Raw genomic sequence first — 22908 nt, 5'->3', positions numbered from 1 at the left:
TCTTTGAGGCCACAGGTGATAGGTACTGGAACGCCGGAACCAGTGAACACTGGAAACCCCAAGGCTGCTGTAAAGCAAACAATTATTAGCACAAACAACAATGGTAACGGTCTGTGATAAGTAACTGATAGTGTCAGAGAATTGGCTTACCTAAGTATGGTAAGAGTGACAATTCTAACCAAACTGGGACCTTGGAAACAAGTATGTGGGAGGCGTGGGGAGCAGCACCCTCAGTGAATGGTAGTGGTGACCTCAGAAGTGTAACAGTAGAGGGTCAACGCTGTGTGCTTGAAGTACCAGTCACTGGGAACACCTGTAGATGATTGCCCGGTCCGGGGTAGAAACAAGAAGCGTTGCAGCAAGAAGAATGTTCCGGGCTGACTCGTAATCCAGGTAAATTCGTCAGAGGAAAACCAACAACAAATCCAAGGGATGAAGCAAAAGGAGTCCGGTATAACAGTCCGTGGGTCAAAACAGCCTGAGATCCGTTTGAGAGGCGCCAAAACAGAAGGGGAAGACCAGAAGGAATTCTGTGGGTCGTAGTCCGTGATCAAGATATGCCAGGAATCAAGGTTGAGAGGAACGCGCCAAACAGTGCCGGTAAGGAACAGCTGTGAAGCACTGTGTAAGCGTGACAAATCGGCTTTTAGCCCGTTGCCACAGGAGCCTTGTCACGTGAGCGCTGTTTCCATGTCACGTGACCCATGGAGTGGTCACGTGAGCGGGACCTTCTTATCACGTGGTCCGGAAGCGAACGTGACTGCCGGGTATCAGGACGCCTGACCCAATGCACCAAGGAAGCTACCAATACAGGTATGGATGCAATCGGCCCCAATGATAATTCCTCCTGTATTGATTGGCACCATACCACCCACGGGGACAGCGGACCCCACGCTGCCCCTGTCCTGCATATGGACCAGGAGTGGGGGTTGGTGGACATGCTGTAGGGACTTTAGCAGGTGTGGGGACGTGATGCATGACACATTTATTGGTTTCAAGATTGATTGGTGGCAAATACATCTTTTGATGCAGAAAGTAAAAAGAAAATCCCAACTTAAGGACTGGGAAAGAACTTTGCTGCAGGCTGCAACGAAAGACCTGGCGAAATAATGTATGCAAATTATTTCACAGTTTACGTGCCTCTACAGATGGATCTGTGTTGTTCAGCTTGAATCATTTAAGAACTTTAGAAGTTTGGGGCCCAATGCTGGCAGTGGCAATACAAAATAGGACATGCAGCTAAAAGTTCGGTAAACTTTAGGACAGACATATCGAATGTATTTGTGTTTTGAATCAACGTCATTTTCAGTTCAATAGATTTGTACATAATCTGCTGTTTTGAAATTCTGAATTTGTATATCAACTGATGAGATCGAGATTTCAGTTAGATTATGCTTTGCTGTTATTAAATATTGTCTCTGGCTGAAAAAGTAAATTGTTGCATGATAAAATGCACCAATTATCGTATACATGTTTTAGTGACACATCTCCATGTAATACAGATCTCTTTTAATGATTTTAATATCTTTAAGGGCATGAAATTTTCGTTGCACACAAAATTATACAATTCTGTATTTGCAAGTAGTGTAAGAGGTTTGATTTAAGGCATTGCATTGTTATTAATAAATACATTGTGGGCTATTTACCCACCCACTGACTGCCCATGCGAATCCAATAGCCATTCCCATCCACCTGCCCAAGACACATACTACGGGTATCTCTTTGAGCTAGTTCTAACAATCAGTAATATCACAGGTTGTGCTGTATAGAGTATGCCTATAGAGCAGTCTTCTAAAAATTAAAGGCTTCATTGCAGCTGTAATTTTGCTAAAAGTGTCATAAAAATGTCTTTCCCTAAGAGTGCCGTCTGCCCTTTAATAAGTAGTGTGTTCATCCTAGCATCATTTCCTTGCACTGATGCGCTCTTACAAAGGAAATGAAAAGCCAACCGTTTTGGTTTGTGTGGCATTTGCCAGACAATGCCACCCAGATGCTCACATCATTTTCGAGCTTTTGCCATTTTAAGAGACCAGGCAGAACCATTATGGCAGCTCTAGCAAATAGCTATCCCAGGCTTACACACTAGCGCTTTGCCAAACCTAGTTCTTTCACGTCTCGTACTCTTACAATTACCCACACACCCATAATACACGGAGGTGGAGGAGTTGGCCTGACCTATCGTTCTAGCTTGAGATATTGCAAGGAATCCCCTTATGAAAGGAACATTAATGCGCAGCGAGTTCCACAGCGAAATAGTTCTTAGTTGAAAAAGAAGGCCCGTCACATGGTTTCTGACGTTGTATCTGGCCACTTTGCAGCTGCTGATATAATGGCGTTGTGTGTTTTGCAAACGCAGAGGCTATTCATGTTAGGGGGCGCGGCTACAGGTGTGCCAGGACGGGGTCATGTTTTCCCAACGTCTGTCACAAACCCTGCCTTCTTCCCTCCGCCCAGCAACAGTGCAAATCTCCAGGGTGTGGCGCCTCAGCGGTAGCCCGATGTCTGCAGACAAGACCCCCGCACGGGCGCGGCAGTGTTTCCTCCGGAGGGCTTTTGAGCATTTCCCGTTCGGCAGGTGCGAGCGGAGAGGTCGGAGCCGCAGCTCGAGCAGCTACGGTAAGTCACCGGAGACAGGCAGGGGTAAACAGCACCGAGAGTGGAGGTAGGGGAGTAATGAGGGCGGAGACATTAGAAAGAGAGTAAACTAGGAGGAGTTGCTGAACTTCTGCATCATGTTTTTTTAAGTATGAGGTTTTGTTTTAGCAGTGCACCAACCACTTCCGGGATCAGATGTCAAGAGGACATGAGGACTTACTGCAGTTTAGGACAGGGTTAGCATGTTAGTTGGTGACAACGTTATACAAGTGTTCATCTTGCGTGTGTCAAGGAAACTGCATCCTGCGAGTCGTAGTTTTGGTTCACTTTAATAAAATGGCAGATTGCAGGTGTTTGTCAAACAAAACATTGGGATGAGGCTGTCTCTATGTCCTGGAGATATATGATAACCCTGTTTTAAAGTTGCGATTAGGGTCAGTGTAGTATGGTATCTTGCATCCCCATGGCAGCATGATTGGCCATTTTCGGAGCCACGGTCACTTGGATACCCCGCCCACCCACAGATGACTACAGCCATACAAACGCCATACACATGAAAAATGTTACAAGACAGCAGATGAGCGGCAAAATATATGTACCCTCCTCCCCATCATTTGCATATTCGGTGTCGTCACTGAATGCATTTGTAATATACGATTTCTTCATGTAAAGTTTCATTAAAAAAAATAAGTTGCTAGGAGTAAGCCAGAAGACAGACAACCTATGATGTCCAGTTTATGAATTATTTTGACTGTCAAAAGAAATCAATCGCAAATCATTCATTTTAAGCTGCATACCACAGACTATCCTCTACTGTCACTGCAGGTTCCCAGGATGTCAGGACAGGGATTGAGCCTTGTTCGGACTGGGCAAAGGGTCTCCACTTCTCTATTTGCCTCGAAGGATACTTTATTTACTGGAAACAGCATTGAGAGTAAGCAGTTTCACAGGTCTTCACGTGTTGTCAAAACCAGCAGGGCTCAAGACTTAAAAGTGTGGCGGTGGGGGAGTAAAATCTGCACTTCTAATTCAGTTGGCTCTTCTCAATAGAAGATAGTTTTGTTATGTTATTTTGACTTCTACCGCTGCCGTTTTTCATGGTCTCTAGGTGCTCAGGTGGATCTGAAAAGGAATTGAGTTGGGGTAGTTGGGGTACACAAGCAGAAGCGCCCCCCAGGAGTGGTCACACCACAGTGCCTCGCCAGAGCCTTCTCCCAAGCTCCGGAGCACCAGTTGAGTAGAGTTAAGACCCGCGATCTTTGACAAGGTAAGTCTCGGTACTGGTGACGAGTTCCACAACGAAAGGACCAGCGAAGGAGGCCCTCAGATCAAGAGCGCTGCAGCAGCCTCTTGGCAGCCCAGAGTCCCCCACCTGCGTGAAGCCATTTAGGCGGGTGGTGCCCCACCCTCCATCAAAGAAGAGAGGAGCCCACGGTTCGTGGGGGGCTGATGTGAGGAGGAGGAGTGATGGCTATCCGCAGAGAGGCCGCGCCATCCATCCTATTCCCCGCCGAGCTAGAGCTTTTCTGCAGTGACGCTGGGCAAGCCGGCCCTGGAGGAGAAAGCCTGGGTGAACATCACGTGGCGGGGGGGGGGGACCTATGGGGCACACCCACACGCTCTGGTGTTGGCCCGGGCGATCCGCGCGTGAGTGGAGGAGACCCCATCTGTTTTGGGCCGAGAGCCCAAAGCAGGAGAGGAGCACCAGGAGCTTGAGTCAGAGCCAAATTGTGGAGTCAGGATTTAAGGGGCCCAATGACCAAATCACCTCCCGGAGAGAGGAGCCGCACCTTCAGAGGCCCCCCTGGGGGGTCTACACCACCACTGCCAGCGTCCTTGGGGACTGCAGGGCCACGCAGCCCTCCTTAGTGGCCTACCCACATCCTGTGCCCCCTCTCCCGGAGCTACCTTCTCCAAGCTTCAGGGGCTATACAGCCTGGGGAAGAGGGCCCTGTGAACATTGTGCCCGGCAGGTGCTGACCTTAGTCCTGAAGTGGACACCTGGAGAACTGGGAGCCCCTTGCCTCCCACAGTCCGTGCACGGTCTCCCCACAGCAGGGCGGCGCTTACTGTCCTAGAGCAGGTTCTACCATCCAAGGAGCAGAGGGAGTCAAGCTCACTACACAGCCTCTGAGTTGTCCTTTATCGGCGGGAGCCTACACCCATGAGTGGGCAGCCGCACTCAAAAAAGTCCACTATGAAGAAAGAGCCAGGCACTGCCAGATAACCACCCCCGCCTCAAGGCCACCAGCCATGGAGAATACCCACTCCATAAGGCAGGACATGGCAGCGCTGTTAGTGGAAATAAAGGGCTTCAGATCGGACATTGGCAGAAGGCTTAATGGCTTAGATGAGAAGGTTGATAACGTGGACGGCAGGATACAAGGTCTTGAGGCTAATCAATCCTCCAACGACATACTGGACACCCAAATGGACATGAGAATTTCGGAACCGGAAACGGAGGGAAGAGCAATGTGCTTTGAAAATGGACGACTTTGAAAACCGGGAGCGCCAGAACAACTTGAGGTTTTTTGGGTCACCCAGAAAGAGAAGGAGAAACTCAAGGGGACATAATCAAAGCCATAAACAAAGTAGTCGGAAAGGTCTTCAACAACAATAACACCACCAAGCCTACCATCGATGGAGCTCACAGAGCAGAAGGGGGTGCCCGCGGAGCACGGTCAGTGCTGGTCAAATTCCACTACTACATGAAGGAAGCTAAAATAAGTGAATTTAACTGTCTGAAGTTGGACATTATGTTTCTGCAGGAAACATACTGGCAAAGGGGGAAGGAGCCTACCCTAAGAGCAAAGTTTATCGATCAGGTATTCCAAGCCTTTAATATGCCTAAAAAGAAGGGGGTAGTGGTTCTGGTGGCTAGCAAACTAAACTTTCGCCTGAAGGCGGTGTCAAAGGACCCTGATCGGCAATTTCTGATGGTTATGGGAGAAGTGAAAGGCAATGTGATTACCCTAGTCTCCCTGTATGCTCCGAACAATGGCCAGGACCAATCTTGGGACGGGATGAAGGTCAAGATTCAGCCTTTTGTGTAAGGCACTCTGATCATAGGAGGCGAATATGGTCCTTAACCCAAACGTAGACAGGAAAAGGGCTGACCCCCATGTGGTGTCCCCCCACGCAGTACAAGAAAGCCCTCTGATTTCAGCAGATCAATGAAGAGCTAGGGTTGGTGGATTCCCTCATTCAGATTTGTGGTCGGGACCCCCTGTTCACTTATTTCTCGAAAGTGCACAATACATTCTCAAGAATAGACTACCTTCTGGTAGAAAGCTCATTGAAAAACAGAATCCTGGAATCGACTACGGAGTATACCGTGGTACCATGACTGTGTCAAAATCGGAATAGGGGAATGGGAACCGGGGAAACACAAATCTAGATGGTCCTGTAATGACCTGCTGTTAAAAGATAAGGAGCTTGCCCAAACCCTACTTAAGTAAAATGGGGAATTCTTCCAACTCAATGACAATGGAGAGGTGGGGACTCGGAGTATGGGAGGCATTCAAGGCAACGATCAGAGGAGTCTCGACAGGAATGGCCGCCAAAAACAAAAAGAGGGAAAGGGCATTTTAGGAGTAGTCCCTAAGGGGAAAAATAGAAAGGCTACAACCAGGGGGGAGGGAGGGAAACCAGAAGCCCGGTAAAAACTCCAGAAATACAGATCCGAATTGAAAGCCCTCTTAGATCACCAAACTGAGCGCAAGCTGGCGTTCCTCAAACAGAAATACATGGGGAAGAGGGAACAAGTTGATAGAATCCTAGCCTGGAGGATAAGGGAGCAAAGAAACGCTAGAAAGATGGCAGTAATACAACCAACTAGTGGAGAAAAAAGACTTGAGGACACCCAGATAAAGGAAGAATTCTGTAAATTCAACAAAAACCTCTCCACCTCTGAATTCAGGGAGGAGGGATCCCGGGTCGACCAGTTCCTTAGCTCCCTCCCCATCCCGAGCCTTCCCCCAGACAAAGTGGCTGCATTAGAAGTCGCTATTAATGAGGAGGAAATCCTTGACACCATTGGTAGTATGAAGGGGGGAACAGTACCAGGGGAGGATGGTTTCAGAGTCCGCTTCTTTGAGAAATTTCACTCAATGCTAGCCCCCCATTCATAACTAAACTTTTTAACAATGTGCTTGAAACAGGAAGGCTCCTGAGGTCCATAATCTCGGCCCCAATTATTGTCATTCCCAAAGAAGGTAAAGATCCGCCTCAATGCCATTCGTACCACCCTGCCTCCCTATTGAATACAGATGTAAAAATCATGGCAAAAGTATTGGACGATAGGCTCCACCACTCAATGACTTATCTATGGGGATCAGATGGGGTTTATTGCGAGCCGCAAAGGCTCGGATAACATAATAAAATTATTAACTTAATACATGTGGTGCAAAATAAGGGTAAAGGGGCCTATTTGTTCTCTATACACTCTGAGAAAGCCTTTTACCGGTTGGAGTTTGCATGGAATGAGAATCCAGCTCGACTTTGTAACAAAATCTAATTACATCAGAGAATATAAAGAATGGCCTATCAAAATTACCTTCAAGAACAAATTAAGGTATTTTTGATGACATGATGCCCGATCTGTCAAATATTTGCTGCAGCCAATATAACTTGCCCCTTAAAGAGCTTTATTTTCCAAAGCTTATATTTCCATTTTTGTAATCCTACTAAGTAGAGCTGCTGCAGGGGACAGTAAAATAATTGTGAAAATAGAGCAGGGTATTCGAGCAGCCCATATCGATATAAGAAATGTCATCTAAAGTGGTCTTGCTTAGCGCACCATTAGCATTTTGACACTCTTTGTACATGGCCTTGCACGAAAAGAGGGGGAGGAGGTTTGGTTGGTAGATGGATATAGGGACAGGCAGATGTGACTCCTATTGTGTTAATGAATGCATGCTGGAAAGTCCTGGGTGCCAGTATGATTTTTATTTTGTGGCTGCAAAACTTCGATGTGTGTTTTTATACAAAGAGGGGAGAGCCGAGGATCAATTGATTTGAAGTCAGCATTCCGAGACTGTGTTAGATGCCGATATGTTCTGACCAGAGAAATTGGCGACCAGAGAAATTAGCAGTGGCATTGCCCCATTAATGTAGTGTGTTATAGGGAGATTGCTGCCATGTCTAAAGGAGTGATTTAGTGAGTAGTGTGAGGTGGTAAAGAGATGAAGCATGTTGGGTGTCCTGACCCATGTTTGGACTATTATGCTGCAACATTTGGTGCTGTGGGCTTAGGAAATCCAAGAGGGCAGAAAAGCCCACATTTGCGCCAGAATCCTGGAGAACCGCGCAGTCTTTGCGCACAACAAAATGGTCGCCTGACCTGCCACCCACCAGTGTGAGCGTGAGGGGCCAGGAGTGCCATGAGTGAAATGTGTGCCAAAGGAAAAACAGCAGTAAAGGTGGCTAAAAAAAAGTGCTTTGAAATCACCTTTGTTTCTCTGAAATGCAAGCTAAAAATGCCTATTTTAAACATTGCAAGATATTCAAAAATCTCAATGAACACCAGCAGACATTTGGCAGAATGTAGTCTTGTGTGCATACAAAATCTGGAAAGAGAAAGAGCCCAAAACAATGTTTATAACAAAACTGGCTGAGCTGTGGATGTCAGCAGCCTAAGTTAAATTGGACTGAAAGCCACTAAAATCTAAATGTTTAAAATAAATTAGTGACCTACTTTTGAATGTCACATAGTTTGCAACTGTTAAATGTCATAGTTTTGAACTTAGAATCAGCGTTCCAGCTGCATGTGTAAAAATTGTAAGTTTGATTTGGATGAAGAAAAACTGGGAACCAAAGTGACATTTAGCTGAAGCCTGGCTTAAGAGAGTGAATTATGCCCGGCAACTCCCCCCGACAGGAGTTGAAACTTGATCAGCAGCTGTGTTCCCAGGCCTGGCTGCATTCTGCTGCCCCTGCCAAAAGGAGATGACACCTCTCTGATGTATTAGGGGAGTGGCTCCTGGGGACTGCAGGAACTAAACAAAGCACTGTCCTTGGCCCAGGCAAATGTTAAATTAGGGGGGTCGTAAATGGCTTCCTCTTGGAAGGAAACGGGGAGGGGCACTGCATCTGTGAGCAAGCTGAGCTTGGGGGAAGTGGACAAACCAGAAATTCCACCATGTGCTTTGGAAAACCACACCCTTTTGGGGCCAGAGCATAATTTAAAAAAGTTGGATAATTCATAGTGCAGACTTGTAAAAATTATATAAATAATATCATAATTCTTGTGATTTTTCTGTGCACATTTTAAGAGGTGTTAGGACTCTGTGGTATGTTCTTGGGGATAGTAGCGTAAAAAAGATTGTTACTCCAAATGTATGACTGTTAAAAATCTGACACTAGCATCTGAAACCCATATCCCTGGTGCATATTTGTGTAAAATCTGGAAAGGTTTAGAGGTCGTTATCTGGATGAAAAGGGCAGAATTCTGTCATAAGTGGACACAACATCTTACAAAGACAGGGATTGGATGGTTTTGTGCTACAGAAAATATGTTAACTGGACATATAATATTAGAAAAATGGTACGTAGATAAATATGTATTTGGATCAGAAATAGATTTGAGTGCAATTTGACAAGGGGAGGATCCTCTGACCATAAACCTATCTCATCACTCTGACTCACAACTCAGTTCCCCCAATCAAGGGAGAGAAGAGAACTGGGCCAATGATAAGCTCAGAGGGGCAGGCTCAGTTATGCTACGCACACACCCACTTTCTAAACACATAAAAGGAGACTGTACAGGACAGGTAGGAACATTCAATTTCCATTTCCTTGCGGAGCATGCTGACAGACGACTTCACATCCAGAGATCCGGACTGGCTCCAGCAAGACAGAGACCAGAACTTAGAACTCTGACTCCAGAACTCAAAGCAAAGGCCTAACCCAGAAGCTGAGTTCTCTTCAGCAGGCCTCAAAACCTAACCAAACTATTCACAGCTGGGCAAGCTGTTTGAATTCTTTGCCAAGAACTTTTGCCAGAACCGGTAGTAGACCCAGAAGGCAGAATTATCCAGAGAGACCAGACCCAGACCAGATCGCTGAGAGCTGACCCAAATCATTGTGTGCAGACCCAGTACCCAGTGGCGAGAGAACCGCAGCCAATCCTGACCCGATCCATGACGAAGTCGCATTCCTGTCCAAAATATAGTGTGAGTACTCAGCCAGAACTGTGCAAAACCCAATCTCTTAGTTTAAAATAATCTAATTCAAACTATTTTAACCTATTGGGAACTGCATCATAGATCGTGTCCCTTCTTTTGATTCAAAGCTGCAAAACTGTCATCTGTCATTTTGAAACTTTAAAATTTAATTTCTGAAAAACTACCTTCCCAAAATCGTCCGTATCTCCGGAACCGTTTGTCCTAGGAACGAAATTTCACCCTAAAGCTAAGATTCTAAGCTTTCCAAAGAGCCTAAAACCTCTCTACTCCTTATACTTCCTCCGTAATTGCGCTCGACGCACGCGACTAAATTGCTGCAATTTGACATTTTGCTTCATTTCAGCCACGTGTAAAAATATTTGTCCTCGCTTTCCTTTGCTGAAATTCGTTTGCAACCTGACAATCATTCATAGAGCATTGCTAAAGTGATCCTGAACTAATTTAAAGTAGCTATCTCCCACCCTGAATCTCTTATAGGGAATTAAAATCATCTTTAGCATATTTTTCCCTTCTTTGCATACCACCTTTAAAGTACTTTGCCTGTGTTTAAAATCATCCTTGTGATCTAAGCTTGCTAGGGGGGAACTGAATTCGTATTGTACTGTGATTGTATTCCTGAATACTGTGTATGTTACTTCCACCTCCTTAAATTGCATATAGGGGGGTGAATTGCCAAAAGGGGAAAAGTGATTGTATTATGTTTTGCTGAAATCATATCAAGGTTATTCCTGTGTTGCTTATTTTCCACCTTGCATTTCCTTGAACCATATAAAGCATTCTCTGCTACCTTAGTCCTCTGTTCTTATTCATAAGTAACCAAGAACTGTGCTACTGTAGGATTACCTATTGATGATTACTGCTTATATTCACAAGTGTGCTATCAATTATTAATTTATTATAAAAGTGTGCTATATCTATTGTTTAATTTTTCAAATAAATCTTTTAATTTGCAAAACAAACCTACTTCTTGGCTCAGTGGGGTCAGGGGGGATTCTAAGAGAGGGGCGTTATACAAGGGTTCATCATCCAGACTATAACTTGTCATGAAAATATATAAATAAGGGCTTCCCTTGAGCAATCCCAGACAAGGCACTGACTTAGTGGGAATGCTTGATTGGAGTCCTTAACAAGCAGTTTGTTTGGGAGATGAAGTTGGTTTGACCTTCTGGCTCAAGAGTATTCTTCTAGAACTGTTGAAACCTTTGTGCCCCACCCCCGGCCCCCAGCATTCTTGATCATTTAATTCCATTTGAAGGGGTCACGGGGAGGATAACGCAAATGAGTCAGATCTCCTGACTTGCTTAATTTGTTGTTTATGGATATGGAACAGTTCATAAAACCCTCTACCAGGCATTAATGCCTTCTAATTTGGAATGGAGCAATGTATCTAAGCTATCAATTCGATTTTACACCCAAAAATAAAAATGAGCAACAAATAATATACCGAAACCTTAGGTCTGAGAACATTAGTACTTATTCTATCAACCTGCTCAGTTATTATTTGTGGATATAAATTTTTGAGGCAATGTCAAGAGTTATGTCTATATTGAGATGACCTCTACAGAGCCACACATGATTTCCCAAGGTCAAACTGAAAGGCACAGCAATTGTTTGAACTACTGTCTAAGAGTATGTCACTTGTCCACTCACTGGAAGGACTGAGACCGGCGATTTATCTAGAGAATTGGAAAATCGGCAATGCAGGTGGTTTACCGAAAGAAGGCAATATAAGAGGAGGAATTCACCTGAGAGATTTGGTCCAAATATGGGGACTTCATAACCCGAAAAATTAGGGATGAGAATAAGAGTGGTGGCTGAACGAAAGAGGGCATTGTGGAATCAGGGTGAGGACATAGCCTAATTTTGTATACCCACAAAAAGGCATCTCTCAAGTCCAAAATGTATATTCATTAGCAATGCAGAGTTAATTTAATCAAAACAATTTAAGACTGGAATAAATTCTAAAACAAAAACGAGCATTGATCACTCCATGTACCCTATGATATGGATATTGATATTTTATCTGTATCGCGCTCGTACACAAGTGTTTCAGAGCGCGATGAGGCAAGGGAGGGGAACTAGGAAAACAAAACAATTATCTTACTAGGCCCAGTGACATTGAGAACACGCAAGTGAATGGGAAAGGAGAAAGTGCAAGGGAGGGGGGGGAGAAGTAGAAAGTGTTGAGCAAAGGAATAAAAAAGCCAAATAGTAAATAAATAAATAATAAACAGCAACAAACAGTGGTAGTGCAGCCAGCAAGTGGCAAGTGCTAGGTTTAAGGCAACAGACAGGGTGTGTCTGATAAGTGCAGGAAAAAGAAGGGGTGGGGGGAGACTGCAGGGTTACAGTTACAGACCCCAGGGCAAGGGATTGCCATGAGGCATTGCTAGTGGGTGGCAGGGTGAGCAGGTACCTGGCCCGAAACTCAGAGGGTAACAGTCAGAGGGTAACCAGGTGCACGATAATAAACTGCTACAGATTAAAACAGATAAATTATATTGGCCCTCAGACACCGTCTGATTGCTGCCCCATCTGACTGTAGCAGTGGATCAAAGAGAGCTGAGGGCGGATGTAAAAATGTGTAATTTGATCCAGTCTAAAATGAAAGGGGGCATGACTTGCCGTCTCGGGTTTGGAAAAAGCCCAATCAACTGATAGTGTGGAAGAACACTAAGGGCGTGATTCACCGAGCGGTTTCCAGTGGGATTGCACCATTATAAAAGGCTTGGCCCTAAGTATGTATCCAGTCGTTTCAAAGAATGCTTTTTCAAGCTCTGCTCTAAGGGTTGTAACATGTATCTTGACTTAAATTGTATGTTGCCTTACACAATGAGCTGATGCAATCTGGATGCCAAAGAACGTGGGCTCATGATGCACGCTTGCTCTATGTGGATAGCTGGCAGGGGAGTCTTTTCCTATTGGCTATCGCCTTTTCTAGAAACGAGTCCCCTCTGGTAAGGAAGGGTGTTGTTTTAAAGAGCAGATACAGTGGGATCTGTTGCATCTGGTTCGCCCTAGTTCACTGGAAATGGCCCAGCTGCAGTGAGGGTAAATGGATCCAGGATTCGTAACCTATTGGCCTGGCTTTGTAAAAGTGTATGTCTGCGTTTTGGAGGAGTGGGGAGCTAAGGAGGCAGGATCAGAGAATGGGAGGAGAAGATTGGCAGAAATAGCACCGGGTGGACCAAAGTCTTACCAGAGGTGGACAGAAGGAGCAAGTGCATGATAACTGCCTTTTGAAAGTCCTGCAGGTTCACTTAATGTTTTGCAGGCAAATTCTATATGTAAGAAGGCAGCATAATCAATTGGTTGTGGAAATCGTTTTTGGCGTCCCCACCTGGCAAAGAAGGGAGTAGGTGTGTGATTGTGTTTTGAAATAGAATTAAATTGCTAGACCTGTAGTGGTGACCGAATACAATTTTATAATCTAATCACCCTTTGAGGGGGTGTGGCCAGGGTCCATGCCGTGGGGAGATGTTAGCCGAGAGCTCGTACTGAGATCCTACTATAACTTCATAAAAACGGCATATCTCTGACTTTTTTCTTTGTGCGAGTAGTGCGTCCTTGATGGATAGTTGAGCAGACAATGGTCCCTCTTGTTGGCGCAAATGAGAGGTTTAGCGAGCTGCGAAGGGACAGATGCTGGGTGGCACAGTGAACAAGATGGTGGCTGAACCAAGCGCTAGCGGCTCCTAACTGAATCTACACTTCAGACATTCATTTGCCATGGAGCTGCCACAGCGGAGGAAGGAGCAGCGACCAGGTGCCCCCTGGCGCACACAAGAGTCCCATATTATCGACTGGCGCAGACTGAGGTACTCGAAGCAGAGGGCTGACTGGGACGAGGCCGGGGCTGTGGGTGGGCGGAGAGCATTTAAGGAATGGGTTGTGTGGGCCCTGCAGGACGGCTTGGGGATGATTGGTATGAGCTGGACATCCTGAGGCGCATCCGAAAGTAACGGAGAAGAGCGGGGGCAATCCGAGGGAGAGGCTGCAGCACTCCCGGGAGCGAACAAGGGGAAGAACACACAGGCAGTTGGTATTGCCTGCAGCTGGAAGCGCTGTAGGTTCATGGAGTAGTCACCAATAATCTGGAGGAACCTGCAGACAGACTGGCCCAGCGCAGATATTGCTTCCCCGGAGCCTAGAGGCCAGATGCTAAGTGATTGTGGGTGTGAGTGCTCATCTCTGGCAACTTGGCCTACGCCGTGGTGAAAAGGACACTTGAGAGAGCCTTCCCTTCCTGTAAATACCACACTGTGTCACCTCCATCTTTGCTGGACGCAGAACTCGCTGGCCCCTGCATTACAACCATCACAACCATTGCACCCTTTGCTGATAGACCTAGACGGTTGCCCGCAACATTTCTAGCAACAAGGAGAGACAGAGTAGCAACGAGGCAGCCCGGGTCACAGGCAGAGAGGTAGATGGAGTCTGGGGGTACCATGAGCCTGTGGAAGGCCTGCACTTGCTGAACTATCCCGTGCATTGTATCATTTCCCCTCGGACAGTCGCAAAATGCCGCTTCAAGCAAAAGGGCGTCAGCAAGTCACACATTATGGACTCTTTTGCAGCCAAGGGGCGACACTTTGACCAAATGCGAGATGAAGTTGACGAATCCCTGTAGACGTAGCTGATCCGCTTGGAGCCTGAGGACAGCAAAATAATAGAGGCCATTGCGGCTCTGGGGTCCTCGCTAGAATGTAAAATCGACTAGGTCAAGACTGATGTTCAACTCCTGAGGCAGGATGTTAGCTCACTTGCTGAGCGAGTCACCATGACAGAATTGATGTTATGGGACACAGCCTCTACCACTAATACAAAGAATGAAGGCTATAGAATCAAAAAATGCCATAATGGATAGCCGAGTGAAGAATGAAGAAGGACGCTCCTGCTGGAACAACATCAGGGTGATTTGAATACCAGAGGGAAGTGAAGGTCCTGATGCCACAAAGCATATAAAAAACCTGATTCTGCAGGAGGTGGGCCCTGGGAAGTTGTCCCAGGGATTCATGATTGAAAGGGCACATCGATCCTTGCAGAAGAGGCCCCTTCCAGGATCCAATCCAAGGCTGATTATAGTGATGGACCTGGTCCTTCACTTTAGGGATCGGGAGGTCATACTGAAACACTCAAGGGAAGGAGGCGGCATATAGTGGGGTAACGTCAAGATGGCAATATATCCGAACTACACTCTGCTAGTCCAGAGGAAACGCAACATGTTCATCCCCATGAAAGACTGTTTATGCCAGCGGGGCCACAAATAAATGCCTATTACCCAGCAAGACTAAAAGTCCTACACAATGGGAAGGCCCACATGTGTGAGACTCCAGAGGCCTTGAATATGTGAATGGACTGCAAGAAAAGAATATGGAGACACACCACTGGATGGAAGAGATAGGTGCACTGTACACCTACGACATCCCCAAACAAGACTACACACAGCTTTTATGTGTAGATTTAATTGAACGCCTGAGACAGTTGCTTTACGGCAGGGGTGTAACGCCACTGCCCAGGGTGCAGACCAATTGACACCTCCCCCCCATACCACAAGGTACCCCATGAGTACTGGATGTATAAATGAGTGGGCGGGTTCGAAAAAGTTTACATGTGCACTTAAGAAACCACCATAGAAGATAATGTTAAGGTTGGACATGCAGCTTTCTCCCTTCCACAAGGCCCACCCAAACCAGGGCCTCAATATTGTCGAAGAATGGATGAGAATTGGATAGGGGTGACTCGCACACTGTCACACTATAAATTCACAATTTCAGCGAAATGATATTCCGATAGCGTATTGCAAGAAAATATTCTTAGAATTTCAGTTTATTCATTCAGCCGACACGTTTTTTCGGGCTGTTCAATTAATTACAGACACGAAATATAGTAAACAGGTGTAAAAATGGTATAGCCATAGCCACAAAAAATAATAATACAAACCATATTGACATCATATGATTATAAAACCAGATGTGTAAAGTGATTTCATGATAAAAGACTACAAAAGTAAAGGTTTAAGATGAAATCAATTAGTAGGAAAATACAAAATTTAACATACCAGACACCAGTTTGTAGATTGAGGGTATTTTTCGCGCAAAGCAGACAGAAAAATGATAAAACAAATGATAAATACAATCCATACTGTTAAACAATACTTATTTATAGATTGCAAATGTATACATTGGAAATGTCACCTCACTTTTCCTCCACCCGTACAGTGAATAGAGAAATATCAGTGTCTGTCATGTGTTAAGTATTGCCTCTGATAGCTAAGTGCTTGTGAGAAAGTACTATTAGATAGGAGCAACAGTTTGCCCAAAACGGTTGATTAGTGAGAGCGTGAGGGAAACCCTTTATACAGAACATACTAGGCGAGACAGTCTGCTGGGTAGACTTCCACCACAGTGTCATGCACCAATAATAAAAGATGTATGCTTACCAGTTTTAAAGAATACCACTATTCGCCTATTAAGGAAATGATGAAGTGTAATGTCGGAAGATAGCCTGTTATATCGGGTCATATGTTACCAGTGGAAAATAAAACGTACCGTAAATTGCTGGCGTTGCGTGAAGTATGACATTAACCTGGTGGAATTAGTCTCTGAATGGTAAACTCGCATCAATGTGTGCAAAACATCTCGAAACAATATATACAAGAGGAAACAAAGAAAGAAATCATGTGGTTCTTTCAGCTTGTGTGATATTGAAAAGGTTTTAAAGTGGCAGAGTGGCCCCTCACCTTGGCTAGAGATGCTGTGCCAATAGGTCTAATTGGCAGATAATCTATGGATGCTTGGCGTCGATCAGTCTGGGTGTCTACAACTATCTAAGAATATGTTCCTGCAATACGCTATCGGAATATCATTTTGCTGAAATTGTAAACATATAGTGTGACAGTGCACGAGTCACTCCTATCCAGGTTTTCATCCAATTTTTTTACACCATCAGTACTGGACAGCCAGTACAATCGCCCAAGCTCTGGTGGCCTTGTGCTGCACCGGATGCGGGCATGCCTTAGCCTATTCTCTGGTGGCCTTGGGTTACACCGGGTATGGGCACGCCGAACAGCTGGAAGCTGTTGGGTATTGTTACTATCTCAAGTTTTGTGATGCACTGTAAGATTACAGTTTGTTTTGAGAGTACGGTTATACACAAGCCATGCACCTGGGGAATCTGGAGGGTGAGGTGGAGTATAGGGGTGTGGGGGGGCGAAGCGCTCCCACACAATGACTCTTGGTATGAGGAGGGGGGAGAGGGTACTAAATACTGATGGCATTGGTTAGGATTGTAAAACACAAAAACTAGGTGTAACCACCCAGTAATGCCCAATGCTCACACATTGCTCAGAGAAATGAGCTAATAGTTCATAATGTTCTTTATCACAGTCTTCTTATTCTTTTCATTAACTGCGGTTATTTTCTAATCCACTTTATTGTCTTAAAGTAAGAATCGTACACGTTGTTGTAAGGTAAGTTTCTTAAAAGACCTTTAAATCTAAGTGTTTCAAGCCCATGTAGAAATCGTCTCTTTAGTGGCAGAACAGTTCACTAAATCAGAAATTGTGGCTCTTAAGCCAATGTATTTCGGAGGGTCACTCCATCTTCGAGTTTATATTTACACCAAAGCCACATTGTACAATACACATATCAAATAATTCAACATTACAATCTTGTTGGACATACCAATTTCAGCCATGTTGTTTCATAATGTCAGAGAAAAGACAGGAAATGCCACCGTATTGTCTCTGTGTTAGAGCTATTCATTTCATAATGCCTATATTCATTTTATAATGCCAATATGCAAGTACCAATGATCCTACCTTAATCTAAGAACCTGTGCGCTGTAAATCAAATACTCACAACACGTGTCTGTTAGTATACAGTGCTCCAGATAAGATTTTGCGGTGGGAGTATTTTACGCATGATTTTTCAAATTGGGGAGTAAATGCAATTTCAAGAGTAAAAATGAGTTTTCTCCTCTGCAAGGGAGTAAAACATATCCAACACATACATCCAATGCATAGGTAAAATCAGACCCGTAAACTAAAAGAGTTATGGGCTGTTACCCTTGCATGGGGTAACAGCCCATCCCTCGTGGTATAGCCCAACAGCAAGCACACATCTTACTACAGCCAGCATAACTTTATAAATTATACATTACAGAGCAGGTTTGCAACGGGCCATGGTGCAGCAAGTAAAGGAATAATTGCAGATGTGTTGGCTCCTGCCCCTTTATTTCAGCACTGTGAGGGGAGTGGTGGGGGTGGCTGGTGGCTTGTGAGAGTGAGCCAACCTACCTGACCTCCCTCCCATGCAGGGGCACAACAAAACCTACATTTCGGGGTGGGAGGAGAAATTAAGTCGTGATGGGAGGAGCCACTTCAGAAAATAGGCAGGGCAAACTTGGAGGCTCTGCCCCCACTGTTCTACCCACCTCCCCCCCCCCCATGGTCTGCTGTGGGGACTACCTATTGAATAGTATATTTTAAAGCGCAATATGCAGATGGGTGATAGAAGACTTTCTTGAAAGTAACAAGTTTTACTGGGTTTGTTCCAGTACTTTTTTCGGAACAAACACAGTAAAACTTTAACACCGCCAGTTTCGGGGAAAGGCTTCCCTCACCTCTCTGCCTAACAAATGCAAGTGCGCACAACCAGGAGTGCACCTATGGGCTAAAAGTTAGGCGGGGGTGAACCCTTCAAATATTGGGAGAGGCAAACTTACTTGTGTAGGGGCATCTAACTTCATTACTGGGAGCAACAGGGGAGAAAATGTAAAGATGGCTCTACCGCAGTCCGCTATACTAGAATTGCTTGTGCACTGACTGGCTGGTGAGACTATGTCTGCCTGTAAAATCCAGTGTTACAAGACTGGGGGAAGGCCAGTGCAGCAATAATGCAGTTCTATGCACCAGTATTGGAACCAGTGGCAGAGGATCACCAGGGTACAGCAGTGTGTCCCTACACTTAGTAAATCTGTCCTATTGTAAGGGTGTAAACTTAATCATTTTTAAACACTCCAATTTTTGCAATTGAAGTCAGGGTGAGATTTACATTATTTGCCCAGGATCACACACTTGCGCTAAACCGCGAAGCAGGGATTTTAACCCACTCTTTCAATTTGGGCACGGCCACCTTCTTCCACGCTTTACTTGGAACAAAAATGTAGGTTTTGGGTGTCAAGAGCCACAATAATACTGTCCTATAGAGTTTACTTGCAAAATAAACAAATTGCATAGTAAAGCATCATGATAACATGTAAATCCTTAGAGCAGCATGTTGGGCCAAAATAATATAACTGTACCTTTTTATTAGATGCAAAAGGCAAAACAGCCTGATTTACCCCCTTTATTTTCAACGCTATAAAAACACACAAAAAATAAGTTGTGCCATAAACTCACTTAGGTTTGGAGATTTGTCACAAACCTCCAGCGTGTTATGTATGGGTAAAGAAAATTCAACTAAGGACATCAAAGCAAACTTTACTTTTTAGCATATCAAGCTATTAGACGTTATGGGTATTAACACATTTTAAATTGGTGCATGCTTTATTGTGTTTCTCGCTTTAACTGTCGCAGGTTTGCAAGGGGATTCGTGGTCTTTCAGTTGGAAATTCACGATCATGCATAAGAAAGGCTATGCTGCTGACAAAAGAAACACTACAGTGCCATCTAGTGGTGGAACGTATGTTTTTTTAAATGAATAAATACAGCGTACATGGTACGCAGTAGAAAATGAAATGGTCTGTATTGGCTATAATTGCATGCGTAAAAAGGCCCATTGCACACCTTCTCTGGAGGGCTGTTAGTATCTATGCCGTTTACCTTACCATCAGCCTCCCCTTTCCTCGCTACATTACCTTAGTTCAACTGTTCAGTCTCATCAGAATTGTTCCAAAGTCTGTGGGATTAAGTTAATGAAACGTATCTGCATTAAACTTTACATTTCTCGTGTGTCGGTAACCGATACTCCACTATTCCATGGTACTTACCAAGGATGGCTTGTGCTTTCTCACCGCAGCCGATGCTACCCGCGAAGGCACGCATCACAGCGGAATGTTTATGCTGTTGCTTACGTGTTGATGTGGCGGCACTTCGCGTCCCACCCTCCCATGGAAACGAGAGAGCAGGATCTGGTCTCCTTCAATGTGTACTGCATAACGATGACAACAACCAGGTTACGTGGCTGCAATGCCTACAGTCAAAGTGAAAGTTCACTCGTTACTGACCTTCAGAGACTCTACACAAGTCTAAACTCGCTCTAGCTGCACTAGCTTTGAGCAGACCACACTTCTACGAAGAGTGGTTGAATTGCCTAATACTCTAAGCACATTCTCTGTTAACTCGTTCCTAACATCTCGGAAATTGCATACGCAAGACTCCGCTCGCTCAGTTTGTAACGGGCCCAGAACCCCAACCTTCATTGCTATTAATTCTGGACTGTGAGAAGGGTATGAAATCATATAGATGGCATGGATCGTGAAATGCTCAAATATATTATTGGTATTATACTTTTCTACAGCATTGAACAACTGTACACATTAAAGACTCTTAAGTCAGGGAGATTTATTGCTCTATTACAGGAGATACACCTTCTCCCAGCTGACCAGGAATTTCCGATAGGGGGGGGATAAGAGGATACAGCTCTACCTACTTTAAATTCGCTAGAGGACTTTTTGTGGGGATTGATGCACAGATCCCTTTTCGACATATAAGTACTGACATGGATAGTGAGGTCAGATGCGTGATAGTGCATGGGCACATAGGCCACCAAGAGGTATGTATAGTGAACTCGTACTGCCCCAACCATGCAATACCTACCTTCCCCGGCCTTTGAAACTTAAACTAGCCCATCTGAGGGAGGCCTTCTTTCTCTGGGGAGGAGACTTTAATTGTTTGAGGAACCCAATCCTTGATCTGACTCATTGCATCCCGGATTGATGTCAGCGTCCGAGGCTTTGAATGAGATCATTACTGACTTTGCATTGGCAGATATATGGAGGGAGCATAACAAGGATGGTAGAGGGTTCTGCCACTATTCGGCTCAGCAAAAGCTTTATACCTGCATAGATTATATACTGGTTGGAGTTGAGCACCTAGCTGATTTCACAGATGCTACATACATGGGACTCGCCATCTCCGACCACTCCCTGCTTTTGGCGAACTGGGCCCTCTGAGGTGCCCGGCCTCCAATTCCGTCATGGTGCCCGTCAGCTGAGACGCTCCAGGATGGAATATTCAGTGACCAGCTGGGAGAAGTCCTGGTAGACTTCCTGGAGACGAATGTGGATAGCGTGGACAGTTGGAGCATAATATGGGAAACGATGAAGGTGGTTACGAGGGTGGGAGGTAATGGCGGATGCAGGGGAAATAGTGGAGGAGGACTTGGGATGTACTGAGGGTAAAATCTGTGTTGCAGAAGCGAATGAGGCCAAGACAGTGGAAGATAAGAGGGAATTGTATACCCTACGTGGCCAATGTGAAGAAACATAGGAGAGACTCGGGCAGTTTGACTATGCAACCCATATAGCATGTAAACATGCAGAAGGGGATAAGTCGGGGAGACTTATCATGGCTATGTAGAGCTGAGCACCACCGAAAGCTGATAAAAACAGATCAGAGATGAGTGTGGGGAACTCTGGAGGTCACATGGGGAAATAAACAGTGCCTTTAGTACATTTTATAGGACTCTATACGAACATGCAACACCAGTAGGTCCAGAGGAGCTGCACGAGGCCTTCTCCCAGATTAAGCTCCCAAGAATGACTGCAGAGCAGGTTGCTTCCCTGGAGTCGCCAATAACGGAGGAGGAACTGAGTGAGGTGATTAGGTCCCTTCCCATCAGGAAGACGCCGGGCTCGGAAAGTAAACGAGGAAGCCTATGAGGAACGTAAGCTCCCCGCCAGCATGAGGGAGGCAGTGGTAGTACCCATACGCAAACCAGGGAAACCAGATGAACTGTGCGATTCATATCGTCCCTTAGCCATGTTGAACCAGGATTTCAAGATTCTAACTGCACTGCTTGCTTGTTTAGGAAAGTGATTGCCTCCCTAATCCACAGGGACCAGACAGGGTTTGGCCCTGGACACAATACTTCCACGAATCTGCGTCTACTCCACGCATTATTGATCAGACCAACTCCAGCGTGTCCCCTATGGTGGTGGCGTCACTTGACTTGACGCCACCAAAGCATTTTACTCCATCTACTGGGAGTGGATGGTGGCTGCGATGCAAACCTTTGAATTTGGAAGGCTATCATCTTTGTTTAGAACAAAGCCAGCAAGGTAAAGAAAGGAGATTGAAGTAGCTGCGTGACGGATGGCAGGGATTTAGAACATGGTGCAGCCATCCCATGTCAAGCGACACTGGACGTTAGTTAGATTCTTCAGCTGGGGTCAGATAACAGTGCTATTGAATGATACTTTCAATGAATGGGAGCTCTTATTGATGAAGATATATATGGGTTAAGAGATGTAAACCGGACCCATGTTAGTGTGGATAAGAATGGAAGAGGGTAGTATCGCTAGTTGCGGCATATCTGTTGAATGCATTCGACCACACGGCAAGGAGGGGCTCATAGTTGTCTGTGTGTTCACTTATTCAATAGTAGCAATTCTTTACATTCACACAGTTGTCCTTCAGTGGATGTACGGCTGTAAGTCCTGTCTAATCCGCTCGCCTATCTGCATAGAAGTTTGGTAGACTTCTGGAAGGAACTGGTACATATTAAACCAGAGCCTAGATTCAGGTTGTCGTGTCTGTGTAGCCCATGCATCCCTAGTTTTATTTCTGGAGTGTGGCACTTCACACACATCTTGTTTGCACATTAACCACAAGACCACATGTATAATGGTGTAGGAATGGGAACAAATCGAATGGCAAGACCTGAAGCTATCCCTGGACATATGCTGCTTTCGCTGAGATCTGTGCTGCTTGGGTCTTACTTGTGGGTGCCTGATGTCAAGAGGGCTCAGCTTAACACAGTAGGAAATGGAATAAAAAAATGTACTGTAGCTTGCTGACCTCGCCATTGGCACCTGGGTATGGTCAATACTTCAAGGTTGCTAGCCTCACTGTCCAATGGTTGACTGCCCCCAAAACTAAGCCGCTCCTCTGATCTCATGTTTG

The 22908-nt window shown here is 45.3% G+C and overlaps 1 protein-coding gene across 1 annotated transcript in view; it reads left to right on the top strand.

Moving 5' to 3' along the window:
* The first annotated feature begins 2310 nt into the window (after positions 1 to 2310).
* Positions 2311 to 22908, top strand: part of LOC138455492 (uncharacterized) — a 132024-nt gene continuing 111426 nt past the window's right edge. The window contains exon 1 of the mRNA XM_069607110.1: positions 2311 to 2616. Coding sequence (XP_069463211.1) covers positions 2406 to 2616 — 211 coding nt within the window. The 5' untranslated portion in view covers positions 2311 to 2405. The remainder of the gene's footprint in view (positions 2617 to 22908) is intronic.

This window comes from Ambystoma mexicanum, chromosome 1p (genome assembly GCF_040938575.1).
Source record: "Ambystoma mexicanum isolate Mex_15411 chromosome 1p, UKY_AmexF1_1, whole genome shotgun sequence".
NCBI classification, from domain to species: Eukaryota; Metazoa; Chordata; class Amphibia; order Caudata; family Ambystomatidae; genus Ambystoma; species Ambystoma mexicanum.
This window is presented reverse-complemented; position numbering and strand designations above follow the sequence as displayed.